Source organism: Pezoporus flaviventris, unplaced genomic scaffold, assembly GCF_033815535.1.
Source record: "Pezoporus flaviventris isolate CSIRO_AGI_PZ_B2104156 unplaced genomic scaffold, CSIRO_AGI_Pfla_v1 ptg000036l, whole genome shotgun sequence".
NCBI classification, from domain to species: domain Eukaryota; kingdom Metazoa; phylum Chordata; class Aves; order Psittaciformes; family Psittacidae; genus Pezoporus; species Pezoporus flaviventris.
In genome coordinates, this window is record NW_026892584.1 from 623,316 (window position 1) to 642,474 (window position 19,159).

At 34.4% G+C, this 19,159-nt stretch overlaps 1 protein-coding gene across 7 annotated transcripts in view; it reads left to right on the forward strand.

Annotated features, from left to right (window-relative positions):
• Nucleotides 1-19,159, forward strand: part of ELP4 (elongator acetyltransferase complex subunit 4) — a 140,401-nt gene that overhangs the window by 30,672 nt on the left and 90,570 nt on the right. For 6 of the 7 annotated variants that reach the window (XR_009745009.1, XM_061462802.1, XM_061462803.1 and 3 more), the window contains 3 exons: nt 2,074-2,213; nt 8,683-8,767; nt 14,069-14,257. Coding sequence is in view for 6 of the 7 variants with exons in the window: in XM_061462802.1 (XP_061318786.1) it covers nt 2,074-2,213; nt 8,683-8,767; nt 14,069-14,257 (414 nt within the window). In the remaining variant the exon portion in view is untranslated. The remainder of the gene's footprint in view (nt 1-2,073; nt 2,214-8,682; nt 8,768-14,068; nt 14,258-19,159) is intronic. The other variant, XM_061462804.1, reaches the window with a different exon arrangement.

The window sequence follows — 19,159 nt, forward strand, 5'->3', positions numbered from 1 at the left end:
TGAAACAAAATTGTGGAAATAAATGGCATGATTGATTTCAGAAAGCTAACTATAAATACATGGCCATGTCTGGCATGTCTGTATTTTTTTTTTTTACTGTTATAGTACTTACTTTATTAGCAAGACCAAGGTTTATGAAAACCACAAGCTTTCTTCAATAATTGGAGTTGAAACGGAATAATTTGTTGCTCAATATACAAAAAAATACTTAGATCCCATTACTGTAATAATTCAGTATACCTATTGCCATTCCTATACATAGCAAGAATAGCAAGTGTGGAGATTGGAGCAGAAGTTGTTCCAAAGAAATTCGTTGCATACACACACAACCCTGCTTAACTTTCAAATAGTGGATAAAATGTATATATATTGGTCTGCTCAAAAGAAAAATCCTTTTATAGAATGTTCTAAATTGTTACAGAACCTATTGAAAAACTTTATTTACTGAGGGTATTTCTGATCACTTTTCGAAAGGAAGTCCGTGCTTTTAAGTACAAACAAAATAATATTTCATTTTACCTACCAATCCAAACTTCTCTTCAAAACAACCTTTCAAAAGCATTCTGTTCTACAGCATCAGCATCCTTAAATATCTCTCTCACCTGTTCTCTTACACAACCACTGAGATACTTCATCTGTTTTAATACTTTATCATTTAATAAGTGAGGTGGCTCTTGGATTTTAAAAGGAATTCAGCTTCACAGTAAGTCTTGGAGTTAGGAGATAGAAAAATGACTTTAAAATATTTTTGCATATTCCTGCAGTCCAGGCCTAGGGTAGTTGTCCTGTAAATAAACTAATTGGTGGTCTGCTGTTAAAAGTCCAGGATTCAGCACCTTTCTCAGTCTTGGCATCCTGCCAAGTAGAAATGCCGTGGTTTTGGTTGATATTTGTATTATAAAACTTATTTGGTTATTCTAAATGACCTTTCTTTTTCCTCAAAAGAGTTAAAACAGTTGATGAGAGAATCTGATCCAGAGCACAGTGGTGTTTGTGCTATAACCTAAAGATCAATTTCACTATTGTTTTGATAATCTGTTACTCCTTTACAGTGTGTTCATTAAAAAAATACTATAAAGTGGTTTACATTTGTGCCAAGTGTTTTCCTTCCCTTGAAGTTCCTCATTTGCCTCTCAGCTTTACTCTGCTTGACTGTTCATTCCAGGATAGCTTTGAAGGACAGAAAAGATGAAGAAAATGGATTGCTACATGAAGAGCAAAACCTGTTCAATTCCTATAGCAGACAACCTCAATGTACTATGTACTACTGCATATTATAACAATCTAGGGGATGTTAACATTACATGTTTGACTCAAATAATGTTGCAGTTTGTGTGCTGAACTCCACTAATGTGGAACAAAAATATGCATTCTTTCCCTCTATTTATTAGCAAAGCATATTAAAATGTGTAATTCCTTCTATGATACATATTAAATTTAGGGGGTTTATGATGTTTTATATACCCAAAGTTGAGACCTCATAAAGTTTGATTACAGTAAACCATGGTTATTGTATGTAATGTCTGTGTAATGCTCAACCAATCAAGACATTAAAAGTAGTTTTTAACTATTCCCTCTTTTTTAGAGTTTTTTATTAAAAGCAGTCCTGTGAAGATGCAATGGTAATTTTTTCTTCTTTCTCATAAATAAACAAAGTGAAATATTTCCAAAGTCAACTGAAAATGTTTCTGTACCAACATGACATTCCTAGATACTGAAAAATCAGATAGGTGGAACACATCCTGGTCTGCATATTCCATATTATCTGGCCTTTTGAAGTTTGTGATCATGGGTCTAGAACATGTGCAAAAATACATATCTAAGAATCTGACTCCACCTTTGTGATGCAACTTGCAACAGTAAGTGTTGAATTCTCTGTGAAAAAATCACATCTGTCAACAGGGGTACCAAAACTTGGTAGTAAATATTATAATGTTGTTCTACTTGAAGAATAGGAAAAAAAGAGTGGGGAAAACCCCAGATGTTTCTTTCAAATGTATTGCTAGTTAATTACTTTCTTTTGACAGATAATAATTTAATAGGTTATTGTAATCAGTATTGTTGTTTCCACAGGCCAGCCCAACAACATCTACTAAGTTTGGTCATTATTATGATATATCCAAAACAATGTCTCCAGAACTGTTTCAGTCAATAAAATGGCACAGTTTTTACCTTCCTGAAGAATTGTCTTTACAGCCTACAGTGAAAACATGGTAAGTTGTAATACCACATGCCTGCATATTAGTAGTAAAGGATATTTTTGCATCTACACTTGCTGTGAAAAGTCTTGTAGTCATGCATGGCTCACAAGCAGTTCAGCTGTGGTTCTTACGTCAGTCCTAAATGCCACAACTGGCAGCAAAGCTGCCGTGGCATAGCGACAGCTCAGTATACTGACTCCTTAGCTGAGGGAGGAAGCAAGTTGGCAGGGACAATTAAGGCAGACATTACTAGGACAGCCTAGCTACATGTGCCATCCAGCCCTACTGACAGCTGAGTGTGAGGACTGGGGAAAACTACTACTCTCTCTGTGAACTACTGCCTGAACCCCATACCCCATCAGCTTTCAGAGATGTGTGTGTCATATGGCTATCAGTTTTAGGAATATATCCATACAGTTTTTAGGGCTAAGAAGACAGGCTGTCTTTGACCTACATAGTTTAGGATGCTATATCACATTAGTTAATTATGTGACTTTTACTGCTTACATCCTACAGCTTCACCTAAGGAAAATATACTGTGAATAGATTAAAATCGCTAATGATGTCTTACACAACACCCCTAATTCCAGAGGAAATCATAAACTCTTCTCTGAATGAAAACTTATTATGTTTTATGCCTATCAGTAATGAATTAAGGAAGATAAGAGAAAATGAGTGACGGAAGCAAAGCCACATAATAGCCTGTAGCACACGCATCCAGTATATATTTCTTGGAGACATTTCAGTTCAAGTCAAACATCGAATATGGGCAAGCGATCTCTTTGTTCAGCCCAGTCACTTAATTTATATAGTACCTAGTTTTATGGATCCCGGTGTATAGGGCTGATTCCTGGAAATGGTATGCTGTGTTGTGGTTGATTTTTACCACACTGTGTGTGTGAAGATTTTTGAGCACGCTGAAAGTATCTTCAAAATGTATTACCAGTGTTGTGTGATTAATGCAACCAAAAAGCATAATCTGAAAAGCATGGTAGTGCTAAAACTGGAATTTAATGTGGAAGACATGCAAAATAGTTCTGCTCAGCCATAATAAGGCTTTCCAGTTTTGATAGCAATCTTCAAGAAAACTCTGGAATTAGTAAGAGAAGGTTGTAAGGACAGGTGTACATCTAGAACTGGGATGTATGGCCCATGACAGAAGAATGGAAATTCTTAGACAATTCTAAGCAGAATCTTGAAAACTGACATTAAAAATTGGCATACAGAGGGTAGTTACTCTGTTGTCTGCAGGGAGGACAAATAGTCATGGGCTACAGTAAACAGTAGGGATAGAAATACAGGCTGGAAATAAGAAGATATTTTTCAAATAATTAGCATGAGATATTTTTCTCATGATTAACATGAGAAGAAGTTATCTTGCAGACATAGGTTGGGGGTGTTACAGAATCTCCATCACTGAAAATTTCTAAGGATAAGTTAGGTAAATAATCTGTCAGACCTCTTGAGGTCCTTTTCATCCTTATCTTCAGTGATTCTTTAACACACATTAGTCAACACTGTTAAATCCAATACTAAGTGTGAATGTTACCAGTTATCTCAGTGCTTTGAAAATGTTTATGCTTTTGTATTAGGTTTCTACTGTATTTTTAACAAATATTGTGATGAAATTCTGAAGGAAGCATTCTTTTCTTGAGGAATGAAAAGAAGTTAACAATCCTGTCAGGTGGATTTAACCTAAAAGCTTGTAAAAAGGGAGGGAAAGGATATTATTACTGTGTAGGCATTAGTGCTTGGAAGATCAATACAGTGCTCCCGGCATGTAAAGCTACCTTCAATATATCATAAATAGTAAAAATTTCTGTTTTATTGATTAACTAGACAATGATTTTGAAACAATATGATAGTCACAGTTGACTCTTCCAATAGAATTTAACAGTTTGTACTAGACCTCATCTTTGACTGCCTGAAAGTCCCACTGAGAGCTTGAGCTAACCTTTTTTGATGTGTGTTAACAGTGGGCTAGGAGCGTGAACATGGCTAATTAGGATGTCTCCACTTAGAGGATATAATTTGCTAAACATAAGCTTCTCGTACTGAGGGTCTTAGATGCATAGCCCAGAAAACACTTGGTTGCATAATGCTGTTAACCTATGTAGCATTACAAAATCCCTGTAATCTATTAGACTGACAGTACCTCAAAAAAGTACTGATAACCTGGAAGGGACTAAAAAAAATGTTACAAGAAATAGTTGAAATAGAGAAAATCTCTAAAAATTGTTTGGGGTTGTTTGGTTTTTTTCAGTTTAATTTTTCAAAGGGTTAATAAATAATTCCAAAATAAAATTATACAGTTAAAGCAGAAAATACACAAGAAAAGTAATGTACCATGTTTTCTGTATAGCTTATACTCTTCTGACAGAAGCAGTGACTATAGTGAACATATATTTTACAGTCCTTGGAAAAACAATGCTGCATCTTTTAATAGGCAAGATAATTACAGTGCTTCCATTACTGGATCAGAGATGGGGAGGCTTTATTTGGACTCTTGGCCCTTTTAGAAATCATGTATGTGTCCTTCTCTTCCTATCCACACAAGCACTTGGCTTCTTTTTGGTCTTGCAAAGAAAGTGGATTCTTTGGCTGATTCAACAGAACAAAGTTATTGAGTGGCCTTTTACTTTGCAATTAAAGACAGATTTGGAGGTTATGTACATCATTGGTTCACCTTAAAGTTTGGACCAGTCTTTCTTCTCTTCCCTGTGTTTTTGCAAGTGTGTGTGTATCTGCTTTTTTATGGGGGGAGGTGTGGAGTACTGTGGTTGATCTTACTGCAGTTCTGGTACCTGATGGGTAAATTAGATTACAGGGTCCCGTTTTGGCTAATCGCTCAAGATGGTTAGAAGTTCATTGCCCCATGATAAACATTAAGTGAAAACAGAGTGAGAAATCTATTCTAAAGGAAGTAGTAAATGGGACTGGGTGTTTGGTGCCAAAAGAAGGATAAATGTCTTTCTTATCTCCATATTTTTTATGTTAGGGAAGGGGCGCTATGTCCTGCTCTACTGCTAAGGCCGTGTCAACAGGGTTGTGGGGCTTACAGCAGCTGTTTTCCAGTTGTTGTTGCTAGGACATTCTGGTGTCCTTGTTGCATTGCTAAAGCTGGTACGTAACAGCAAGGCAGACATATCCATTATGGTATATCTGTGCATCGCAGAAAAGACTTCCTTTCTACTTCTCTACTTCTGTCCTCCTCATTCAGTTGCAGTTACCAGAAGAAAAGTTTGATAATCAAGGGAACTAAAATAATTAAGCAGCAGCTTTTCAGTAATACTCCTAAATTTTACCCTAAGAATTATATGCTTTTGAAAAAGAATAGATTTATCTAGAGTCTAGATTTACTGATAAGTTTAGATAGAACAGGTTTACCTGTCTTCCCTAATGGGGTCTCCTTATACATAATAAAGCTATTTGTCATACCCTTGATAACCTAACCTTTGTTAACTGCTGAGAAACTATCAACAGAGAATGCAGACGCTCTGTTGTAACTGGGATACCTTCTTGCGGCTCCTGCTTTATCCATTGCTGAATTGCTAAACAAAAAGAAAAAAGTAGAGAAGGAATTGTTTAAACTCATTATCAGAATTAAATGGTGTTTAGTAACAAAGCCAAAAAAAGTTTAGAAATCAGAAAATAAGAAATATCTTTATTTCCTTCTTTAGATATTATAACAAACACTGCCAGAAGGGTAATGGAACTTGGTTTTTTAAATAGTGTTTCCATAATATTTTTCATGTCCTTGTTTACATTGCATGCTTCAAATTCAATTAAACCATTAATACTTTAGCAAGAAGTAAATAAGCACATATTTATACATTTTTTAAAAAATTATATTCGTTACATTATTTTCTTTAATTCTTTCTTTGCTGCAAATCTTTCGTGGATGGATTAATTGAAGACAGAATCATAGAATCGTAGGATAGTTTGGGTTACAAAGGACCTTAAGATCATCTAGTTCCAACCCCCCTGCCCATGGGCAGGGTTGCTTCACACTAGATCACGTCAACCAATGCTCTGTCCAGCCTGGCTTGAATGCTGCCAAGTATGGAGTTTGTTTTAATTTTGGAACACTTTAATTCTGGTATTTTATTCTTTTATCCATTAACTTTTAAAAGCAAGTTAATAATAAATCAAGAATTGAAAAGTATTGTGATTGCAGTATATTCTCTGGCATCTCTATAGATAGCATAGCACTCATAAGCAAAAGAACTGGTAGGTACACAAACTTGAAAATGGTAGTTTGTGGTGACAAAGACCACAGTCATCTTTTCATATTACACATACTGTGTTCCTAGCTGTGGCTAAAAGACAGTTGCAGACTCCTTTCTAATGGTGGCGAACAGCGGCTTCTATTTTTTCCAAAAGTATAAAGGAGTATCCAAAAGGGTACACAAATTCTTCTGGTTATCGTGTAGTGTTGCAGATTCTCTCCAGCTCTGGCAAAAGCAGGAAGAAATCACAGCAGTCCATAAGCAACAAGGATTGTGTGTTTGTTGGAATAGTGCAAAGACATGGAGAGAGAGGACACTTTGGCTAGTTTGGAGGCTAAAGCCCTCTTTGCCACCACCAGCCCTGTCAAGTGACACCTGCAAGACTGTACAGGTATAACATTTAGCAGACATCCCTTTTGCAACTAAACACTATGAAAGTAGTTGACTTCATAAGAAAAAGTTTACTCTTTCTTTCCTCTTTGAGATGCTTTACAGGTTAAATGTCATGTTGAGATTATGTATTGCCAGTTATTTTCAGCTGTGAATTTCACAGAGAGTTAAATTATTAAGGTATGTCAGTTTAACCAGTAGCCTTATAGGCTGCTAAATCTGAAACCAAATAAATGCAGTTTAATTTGAAGATTCTCCCTTTTCTTTATATCTGAGAAGGGTAATCTTAATGTTTTATAACATTGTTATATATGTTTTATAACATTAAGTATTTCAAAACTTGAATTTGTATGTTACGTAAGTTATATAATTTATATACATCAAGTTATATAATGTTTTATAACATTAAGTGTTTCAGAACTTTATTAAGACTGTATGGCTTATTTGATTGTAAATGCTTGTAACTTAAATATATCATTTGGGGGGATTGAGTTTGGATTGCTACTTGAAGGAGATGTAGAATTTTGAGTTAAAGCTATGGTGTAAAAGTCAGACGTTTGTAACTCTGAAGTGCTTCTAAGAAAAGCTGTCTTCCCTCCTGTGCAAAAGCATGAAAGCAGTTTATTTGGGTTTATTTAGGTGTTCATTAGTAAAATACATTTGAATAATATTTGGCTCTACTAAAGTAGCAGGAATAGTTTCATTAATGTTTGGATGAGATGATCTTTCAAGGTCAATTCCCACCCAGGCTGTCATCAGACCCGACATATAAAATGATTGGAGCAAATAAAAGTATTTTTAGTGACAAAATTTTCAAAATAACTTGTCATATTTCCCAAGCAGTACAGAAGAAGGTTTGAGTCCACAACCCTCTGGTAATTAATGAGCCTACAAGGAAATGGTGATTCTAGAAAAGGTAGAAGGGCTTAAACTCTCAGCTGCGGTGAGAAACCTCCATCAAGTACAGACATACAAGCCAGTACTCTCTATGGGATTTAACAAAATAGTATGTCTCTTTCAAAAGTGAACAACTGGCTTCTTTTTTTTAAGTAAAGGTTAGATCTTTCTGTACTTTGTATGTATCAGCCTGTGGACTGGAGAGCATGGCTGGGATGGTTGTCAAGGAACTGAACCTTCTAAGATTTTGACAAGACAACTTGCTGAACTTTCATTTGGTTTTAAGTCTGCTTAAATCCATTTTTAGCTACTCGTTTGCTTTATTTATGCTGTATTTTCTAAATAATACATAAAATAAATTCTACCTCACAATTCAGCTGTCATGATAACACCTGTAGTGTGTGGATACAAAATGGAACCATAGTAAAATATGTCTTACTCTCCTAATAAAGTAAATTAACTGCATGAACTTTTGAATTTAGGAAGTGTTGTCTCTTTCTGTTTTTTTTGTTTTGTTTGGGTTTTTTTTTGATCTTGATTGTTGTAGCAGCTGTCTGTATGAATTTTTTCAGTAATAGGAAGTCAGCTGTTCCTTGGAATAACTGTAGGGTAGGTCCTTGTCAGTTACAGATTGGTGCTGTGCTATGATGCTTTCTACTTTAAGTTGATACATTAATCTTCTAGATGGAAATAAGCCTGATGTAATTAAGTTATCTTAATCCCTAGAGATTTTAGCTTTCACTAAATGTCTGAGCACTGGACTACTTATCATGAAACAATCACAACTGCTTATAATGTCAACTTTATTCTAAGAGGGTTAGTTTTTTTTCTTCTGTGACACTTTTTTTCTGTATTATGCTTTCAGACTGAGTGCTACATCTGCTTGTATTTATTTTAATACAGCTGTTAGAAACATGTAGAAAAGTATTAAAATGCGTTACTAAACTATTTCTTCTTACCAACAGTAATATGAACAGTGCTTATGGAAGGCTGCTTCTGTCCATTCAGAGGGTCATTTACCAGGAAGGGTTTGATGGCTCTGATCCCCAGGTACTGAAGACCATTGTACTCTTCTGTAATCCTGTAATTAATGTAGTTTTCTGAATTTTCAAGGGTGGCACATAAGGTCTTGGACAAAATAACAAAGAATAAACTGTTTCTAAGGATTGCAAGAGTAAAGAAGCAAAGTAAATATAGTGTATGCTTCATATTTTAATATGCTTTGGGAGTTGTTACCTGTTACAGATGCGAGACCATGCGAGGAAGAACTGTAAGTTAACATTAGTAAAATGCATATTCTGTGCAATTAACTAATAAATGGATTGCCAAGTATAATCTAGTTAAGCAAAACACATTTTCCCCTACAGTAATTTTTTTTCAGACTACAGCTTTAGCAATAATATGTTCAAGACTGTTGAGATTCAACATTTAATCTTAAACTTTCAGTTCTTTTCAATGTTATTTTAACTGGAGTGGAGTGAATATTTTAATGAATTAAAGGGCATGCATCTTTATGTAGCAAGCATTGAAACACAAGTAAAGAAATAAGAATGCTACTTCAACTTACAAATCAAAACGGCTTACCAGACTTCTAATAATCTCTGTACTCTTCATAAATCATACTGTGGGTAATAAAAAACATTTTAAATGTAACAACATAGGCTGAAAGCCCTTTTTTTAGTTTGAGCAGAGCCCTATCTATTATTCTTTGTCATATTCAGTAATATGCAAATTCTTTGGAGTTAATGGGAATAAAATAATAAATTATATATCTTGCTGCTTAATTGACAGGTAAATCGTCTTTACTGTACAATACCAATGTTACTATAATAAAGTTTGGAAGTATAGGTGTGGGAGACCCTCACTGTGCACTATAGTTGAATATCTTAGAAATAATTTTTATGGGGAAGATAATGTTGGAATGGATGTTTTTGTGTCTAACAGTATGTTTTAGAAACATTACCTGCACAGAACACTTGTATGTAAATTCAGGTTTTTGGTGCTCAGTGTTTAGTCTCTGCTGAGCTTTATGGGAGAGCCTGCCTTTGCTTTGGTGGCAGTGCCAGTCTGGAGAAGTAAATTAGTCCCTGACAGACACCTCTCCCCCCCCGTGCTGTGGTAGCCATGGCAACAGGTATGTCATTCCATACGACTCCGCCTGCAGAGATGCTTCTCCTGCAGAGTGACAGGTCCTGTCTGAGAGCTGCAAAGAGCAGTACTGAGTGAAACAAACACCCTGCCAACCTTCAGCCTGCAAACCACCACATACTGAAGAGATTAGGCTAGTGTTTCTTATTTTTCTTTGTCTATCCCTGAATTTTTTTTTTACAAGTAAAACAAAATGAAGGCTGGTCAGAGCCAGTATTTTTTGGTTTTTTGCTTGAAAGCAAAACCATCCTGGATAGCTATTTTCTGTAGCTGTTATTCATTGTTTAAAAATGTCTTACAAGTGTCAATAAAGCAAGAGCAGTACTGATCAATTTAATACTGATCAATTTGAAAGTATATGTTCACTAAATTACGTATATAAGATTCTGAGGTGTAGTTTTAAAAAGTAGAAAAAGAGTCCCTTTTCAGGCCAGTTTATCCATCTAGAAAACCATTAGTGCTCACCTCATTGTTTCAAGAGAATGAATATGCATTTTCAATGCATATAATTTTTCAATGCATATGATATTTACATTTTGCATATGCATATGATTTCCTAGAGTGGTTTCTATTACTTTCTATTACCTTTTTTCCCCATGCGTCATCTTTCTTTGTACACTCAAATTTCATACATTTAGAAGCAGAATATGATACTTCTTAAAAATACATCCAGAGTTAAATGTTGTTGTGGCCCAGAACATACCTTGGATCTTTTTATCTTCTAAATCTGAGAAGTTCACCTCTCTACTTACTGAACATTCAGAAGTACTTTTTAAGTAGCCAGATAGGAAGACTGTAGAGTAAGGACCAGCCTGTACTCTTCTGGACCTGAGTCCTGTCCAAGCTTTTGAGAAGTTTATTCATATATGCTCTTCTCACCCCCAAACAGTGATCTTCCTTTTGGGTGGGTCCTGCTGCAGTGGCTTTCATGAAGTTCAGAGAAAACTGCAAAGGCCAACATGTAGCAAAACGTACTGAATTTTCAAGAAATTTATTTACTGACTTTAATGGACCTTTTAAAATCCATTAATCGCTGTCTATGATTGACAAAAGCTGATGCCATTAAAGCTTCATTTTCTTGTGAAGTGTAATCCTTCCAGTATCTCTAGATTGTGGAGGTCTAGAAATGTGTTGCTTCTTGGATTAGGATTCCTATGAAAAGTTTAACCTGACTAGTAAAGTTTTCAGATATTTTTGGCTAATTTCGCGCTAGTAGGCCTATGATACTCAGACTTCCTACTACTTTTGACCAGTATTTGGAGAGGGGCCTGAGGAAAAGTGAGCAGAAGGTGGCTCACCCCAGTTCTCAGAGGTTTGACACAATTAGGAAAATTAGTGAAAACTGCTATTAGAGGCTTAGTAGACCACTGATAAAAATAGGCATCTCTGGAACCTAGCAATATGAGTTAATGTTAGTTTTATACAACTGTCTGCTGTTTGCCATTGTAGATTTTTATTTCTTAACTATCCTGCATGACTTTGAGGGCCTTTGGACAATAGGTACTGTTTACAGGTATTAGGCTACAGAAAAGTTTGGTTGAAGTTAACCAAAGTACTGACTTGTTTGTTCACACAGCCAAGATCTGTCTGGAAATGTGTGGTTTGAATGACTAACCTAAAAATACGAGCATCAGTTTTACATCCTTTCTAAAAGCTCCTAGGAACTCTTTGCTGCTGATCATTAGTTTTAATTCTTCATAAATTGAGCACAGTTTGAAGTCATACAGGAGAGCACTTGTTTGAGTATATTTAGGGGTTTTCATGTATGACAACAGAACTTTCCTAGGCAACTCTATGTCCTTAACATTACTTTGGTATGCTTTGAAGCTCAAGTTGGGTGACTTTGAATGATAAAGCTGGGAGGAGACTGTTTTTTTGTTCACTTGGAGTTGGGTTTTTTAATTCTTCATAATCAGAATTCTTGCTGCCAAAGCAAACATTCTTACAAAAATTACATGAAAAAGGTTAAAAAAACAAAAAACAACAAACAACAAAAATCCAAATTTCCAAGCTAATGGCAGTAAAAAGATCTAGTGGCAAATCTAAAAAAAAGTTATCCTACTGTTTACCATAGATTTATTGTTATAGAATATTAGACTTGGGCTTTTCTTATATTTCAGTTATGGAATAAGCCATTGGGCCTGACAGTTATACCAGTAGAAATTCTGTTACTGGCCAAAATAAATACATCCGATATCTGGTGTTTGAATAGCTATGTCTTTTACAATTTTTACAATTTAATATTGTGAAACAAGCATCTCTTATCCTTTGTCCAGTAAGAGAACTGATACTTTGGGTGTTGTAATGTATGTCCTTAAGAAAAAACATTTTTCTCATTAAAAAGTTTCTGTAAGACTTATGTATGTTTGCTCTGAAATTCTGAAATCCCAGAACACTTTCTCTGCATGGTCAATATCAATTATAACTGAATAAAGCTGTTTTCTTAAATGCCTGATACTGTACTATGGTTTAAACACACATCAAGAAATGTGTGAATCTGCCCTGATTAAAAGTCACTAAAGAATACTGGTCTAGCTTATATTTTCCCTATTCTTTTTACAACTCTGAGCATCCAAGCCTAACAAATACCATACAGAGAAGTCAAATTGTGTCATATTATCCTGTGCTGTTTTCCTGGTCTTCATATGGTAATGTAAAAAGTTAACTTTACCTAAGTAAAGCCTGCGAAGCCCAAGAGTAAGGAGTCCACCAGAGTTAAAATATATATTGCTTTCACAAAGATTGTGAGCGAATTGGCAGATCAGCTCACTGTGTACGCCATGAGAGTGGGATGGGTGTACAGCCATGTGGTAGTAGCTGTGTTTCACAACTCAAGCTCTGTCTACCCACTATGGAAAAGGAAGTATTTGTAAGAGTAGCCTCTTGTCTTGTCCAAATCTTTCCTCTGGATGTCCAGAGCAGCTGTGCAGTATTTTGTGCTTAAGAGTTACTGTTCATTCCAGCTGGTGGAGATGAACATCTACAATTTATCAAGGGACTTCACTGTAATGAAAGTACATGGAAGCTTTTATTTATCAAAACTAGTATTTACATATATGTGTGTGTATGTATTTTATAAAATTTTAAAAAGCCTTTAATTATGAACCCTGAATTCTAGAAATGTATTTTTTATCATCTTGTACAGGAAGTCTTTCAACAAGGGTGTCTCATCCTTTGATAGCAAATATACCTAAAATCCTTCTCAAAGATCACCAGGAAAGGTCACATCAAATAAGCAGAAGTGGATGTGTCATCATCTGAAATGAGAGATGGCATTTATTTTGCATAAACAAATTATAACTCTGGTTTCATAATCTGCCCCTTCAGAAAAGGGATCTCTGCGTCTGTTGGCTGCTCTTCTGCCTACTGCAGGGCAGCAAAGTGTCTTAGGCAGGTAACACAAGTGGCTGTTTAGGATTTTACATGTCAAAACAGCTTAGATTCTAGTACCCAGTAGCTAACAAAGTAGATCCACACTTATGTCAAGGACTTTCAGAAAGGTGTGGTCCTTAAGAGACAATCTGCCGATGTCTCAGACATCAGCATCAGACTCAGTTTCTCCATAGCTGTGGGTAAACCTTCCTTCAGTAGTTGGAAGTAATTAACAGGAATATAGATGATACTTAAAGTCATCTAAAATAGTGAAAGGGGCATACTCTGGTGAGATAGACCACTGACCTTGTTCCTTTAGAAGTAGCAGAAGTGAAACTGAAGCCAGACGAATAATCAGGTTGTGAAAGTAACACAGTGGAAAGTTGAAAATAGAGAGAAAAGTTGTGTTTTGATTTATCTCAGGCCTTTCCAGCAGACCAGTTTAGAACTGGGAGAAAAGATTCTTTAGCATGTTTTCTAGGGAGGAGAGAAAGGACATGAAAAATCACAGTAGTATTGGATTTTGTGTCGGAATATACTGACATTTAGCAGGTTAAAATATGCTGATTAGTAGTTTGGTATTTCTGAATCTTACACTTGTATTTGCTTAGCTGGCATAGTATGATAACCAGTCAGTGAATAAAATGCCATTCCATTTGTAATTTTTATAATATAATCTGAGATTAAGCTATGATTACATAAACTGTGTTGCTATTACGGATATGAATTCTATGCATTGTATTTTTTAAATACATTACATGAAATTTTCCTCTTAGTGTGTAAAAAAAAATCAGAAGTGGCTTCTTTTGTTTGTTTTTTTTTTCCCAATAGAAAAAACAAAAGAATATTTTGCGGATAGGAATTCAGAGTCTGGGCTCTTTGTTGTGGGGTGATGATATTTGTTGCAGTGATACTCCTGAAGATATTCATAGCCTTACAAAATTCCTGTATGTTCTCCGTGGCCTCCTCAGAAAGTCTTTGTCAGCCTGTATCATTACCATACCTGCTCACCTTATTGAGGTAGGAATTCTCTCTTTGCTATATTTCATAGCTGACACATCAGCTAGCAAGAATGGGAAGTTTATGGTAAGAAAATAAATGCAGTTTTGGACATTTTGGAAACTTTTTGTTCAAAGGGCTGTTGAAATGTGATTTTGCTGTAGTGTTTATATACTTTTGTGGGACAGCATGCTGCAACATCTGTACAGACCTAAGCATAAAACTGTCTTAGATAGTTATGCAAAATTTCAGAAACTGTAGAAAATTAAAGAGAATTCTGGTAATCTCCCTTTTTTTTTTTTGCCTACAAGACATTTTCAGTCCAGTGTATTCATCTGTCATGCTCCTTATGATGATGTGCAGTCTTGTTTTAAAGCCAGGAATTGAAAGATACAGGTTTTCGCTTTAATTCTAATATCCCCATTTACTGGCACCAGGAGCAAACCAGTTACATTATCCGAGTAATTTTCCCAACTGCAAAATCAGGACCTGCTAATAGCACCTATCCTGATAGTATATGGACACTTAAATATATCTTCTGGAAATAAGTGTTTTTACTAAAAAAAGAAAAATGTCAATAAGGTTTGAGGGGTTTTTGTTTTTGGTTTATTTTTTATCTGAAAGTGGTAATGTAACTTAAAAAAGCAAAATTATTATTCACAATAACTAGAGAATCTATAATTTTACATATTAATTTGATTTCACTATAGTAAAAAAAGTACTGCATAAAACCTCTTATTATTCAAAGTGTTTTCATAGTAGATGAATTTATCATTAGATTAAATCCTGTATCAGGAAAGTACATACCACTTACTTATGTATATTGCATTTTGTAAAGGTGTTTGAATACCTGTAAATGTTATTTATCTAGATACCTGATGCACTTACTCCTTAGAAAATATAGAAAATTGATTTTCTAATTTTACCATTGCAATCAAAAGTGTACGAATATTCCTCTTGCAGTGCAAACCTCCGTCTCCTTACTCAGCTATTTTTAAACATTAGATGGCAGTTTGTCTTCAAAAAGATTGACAGTAAAATTTAATGTAATTAATAGAATTTGTGAATGTAAAACTAGCACCCTTCTTTTTACATGTTGGAATTACCTGTCCATAATTGGGATGTAAAATCAGTTTCATTGTAATCTTTTTTTATAAATTACGTTGATAAACAGTATGATCATATTTTAGAGAAATCCAGAAGCATCTCTAAGAAGCAAACTGAAGGACAAAGATTTTAGCAGCTGGGAGGCTGCTTTTCGGTTTGTGATTTAAATTCCATATAAATTGATTGGAATGGATTTAAGATTGATAATATGTCTGATTTTTAAATAACTGATTTTTTAATTTTCACAGAATTGTTTTACAGTAACTGCTAGACTGTATTGAATAAAAAACAGCAAAGAAACATTATTCCCAGAATCTTTGCTTAGCAGCCTTGAACAAATGAGAGCATTTAATTTTTCTGAAATTATTAAACTTCATGTATCCTTCTTTATCCTTTAAACTACGGAAAAAACTGTCATTAGGAGGAGCAAAGCTGCTGAGGGTTCCTTATACCCCACATTACTCAGTTCCCAGAGCCCTGCTGTGTAGTTGTTCCACTCTCCAAGAAGCCTGTTAAAGAGCCCCTGAGAGCATGTGTACAGCCCTCCATGTTAATAGTTAATTGGTGAGGATGGCAAGATGAGAGGACAGCCGAACATGTGGTCTCTCAGGCTCAAGCCATAGACAGACCTTTAGTTATAATAACAGCAGCTGCTCACATTCTCACAACCCAGCTACTCAGCATTCTGTTGCTGAGGTTTCTTGCTGGATTAAAAAAGTCATGAAAATATCTTTTCTTTCCAAGAGAGTAAGAGAGAGGGGTTTGGGGTTTTTTCTAAGTGCATTTCTGTATATGTATATAATTTGATCAAAGTAAGTTCTAGCATACACTGTCTCTGTGCAATCTTAAAGTCAGTACACTGAAGGCATAGAAAAATACACACTATTTTTCCAAATATGTAGTAAATTCCATGTTTCTTCCCTAAACTACTATTTCTGTATTTTCTGTTATCTTTGACTTCCCAGCTGTATTAATTGGGTGGTATGCAAGTAAATTCTTCACATGAATAATTGCCATACGAATAAATAAAAGTTCAAAATCAGAATTAAATCAAGGGGTTGGCTGAATAAGATGTACAGAAAAATAGTTTCATTTTTACCTCCTTTGTCTTGGAAAACTAGATTTTCAGTAGTCACTCATACCATGCCTTGTCTGTGCCAGCTCCCAGTACTAGTTACTCCGGTGAAAAAGAAACAAAACTCACAACTGGTAGTACTGATTTTCAACAGGGACAATATCTTTCCAAACCAGACTAGTTAAATTTTTTATATGTAGTATATGAATAATGCAGATACAGATAGATAGATAGATATAGATATGGAATGTATGTATCTATAGTTCAAGATTGGTTTCTTTTGCATATTTTCCTAAATATTTTCAGTCTTGTACTTTCACAAAATAAGTCTACCTTTTTTCTTTCTTTTTCAGAAAATTTAATTTTGCCTTTACTTTTCATAAATTCTGTCTTTGTTCTTGGCTGATGAGACGATAAAAAGAGGCTCATGAGGATCCCTATTTTATCTTTTCTGTATTCAGATTGTTTTGTAATTTTTCTCATACTGCTTCTTAAATCTGTTTTAAACACTTTTAATTACATTTTACTTTGTTACAGTAATGTAATACAATAATGCTATTATGGTTTGTTCACTTTTTATACATTTTAGTGTCTGCTTTGTCTCTTTGATGACCACTGAACATTAAAAAGTGATTTTCTTTTTGATGCTTTTCTCCTCTGTGGTACACATCCACCAATGTAGCTCTTTCATTATGCCAGTTATTTACTTTCTTCGATTTAATAACTTTGAATTGCATTTATCCAAAGATGTTGCTCATTCACCCAGTTTGATGGGACACTGAAGGGCTTCACAGTCTTCTGTAAGGCTATATTTTGGTAAAATATACAAATTTACAAAGAAATCTGGTTGTGTACAGAGAGGGTTTTTTCAGGATAATTTAAAGAAATTGTCCACTAAAAAATACAGATTCTTTGTGTTTTATTGATGAAACTTGTAGTGCAAGCAGTGCATGAAAAAAAAAAAGAAAATTCTCTTTTCTCAACCACAAAAATAGGTATATATTATTCTGGAAGAGGATTTCAAGAAAATGACACTAAAAACTTACTCAATTATAAATTTTATTCAGATGATGTGTGACAGGTTTTACTTGATTGATATTTTCTACCAGTTGAACATACTCTTATCTTACACTGTCTGTCAGATAATAAATATTGAGATACTTATGAGTATGATTAAAATAGTTGATGGAAGGTTATTTTTCAAGTCTTTTTACTGCTTCTTCAAAATGCATTGTGCCTATGAAATCAGATGGTGCGTTTGAAAAGGGAAAATTACTTCTATTTTTTAAATTTAACATTGATCAAGGAAGACAGGCTGAAGAGGGATTTAATGTGTTGTTACACGTTCCAAATATAAGGAATATTCTAAAACCAAGTAAGGACTCTTTATCTGTATGTTGATAATCTGTGCATTTTTAGTATCTAATTTAAAAAAAAAAAAAAAAAAACTTTTTGTGCAAGGGAGTGTCACTTAAAGGACTTTAATGTCACTGTTTTATACTTGCAAAAGCCCTGAATTAGAATTTGAAGTCTTTTCCTATTGTATTTTTCTTCTTTTTCTTTTTACTGGAAATCATTAATAAATCCAGAAATATCTTTCTCCCAAAATACTAACTGATGTTCATAATTCTGTTCCTGTTCTTCCCAATTTTGTATCACTTAATTAATATTTTTTAGAGTAGATTCTTCTTTTCACTGGGAGAAAGTGTAACACTAAGCCATCCTTTATTTTGAACTTGAAGCTGTGTTTATTACTGGTAAGGACTAGCAACCATATTAGTCAGCATGTACCAAGGGAAATTAATTGACTAACGAAAAGTCAATATGAATAAGTCTTGTTACAGAACCAGTCCTTAGAGTCTGAAGTTCTGTTTAGCAAGGTGTTTTCATTATTTCATCCAGTATGTTAAAAAATTCATTTCCTACAATATTAATGTTTTGATGCCTTGAATTCACTGAAGTGCGTATATTACTGTATGTTTTGGTGTAGAAAAATTCTGAAACTAACCTTTTCACATCCATAGGCTTTTATGTTCACACTGAGTAATTTAGCAGCTAAACCTGAAGTCAGGTGATCGAGTGGTTTAGAATCCATTGGTAATATGGAATTATAAAATATGAACTTCTAAAGCTTGTAAATTTCTCACAGTTTGAAATCTTTACTTCTAAGACAAGAACTAAGAGTGATTGCTTGCCTTAGAACTAACTTCTGAAAGTTCAAAAGTGTAAAATGCTGAATACCCTTCAAATGTATTTGTGTATTCAAATGTATTTGATATATTTGATAAGGTAGCCACTGACACAAATATATATTGAAATCAAATACGTAGTTTTTATATCATAGTTAAGCAAGCTTTCAGAATTTTCTGCAAAGTAGAAAAAAATCTGATTAAATGCGATATTGGTATTGTTTAGCTTGCTTTTTAATGTTGCACATTGTTTTTTGTTATATGTGAGAAATACAGTTTAACAACTATGCAGAGAAATACTGAGAGTCATGACTTTTGTGACAGGTGTTCTTGGGCTATCCACATAGTTTTTTCATATCTGAATATTCTGGTTTGTATATTCTAGGCATTCACAAAAGCATCTTTTAAATTATGATTAAGTAGGAAGCTCAGAGAAGTATACAATTTAAAATTTAAATTGGGGAACAGTAAGTAATTTTTTTTTTTTTTCAATTTCTATTGTCCTTGATAGTATTTGCTAATAAATTTGCAGGAGAAACAGAAATATTTTGT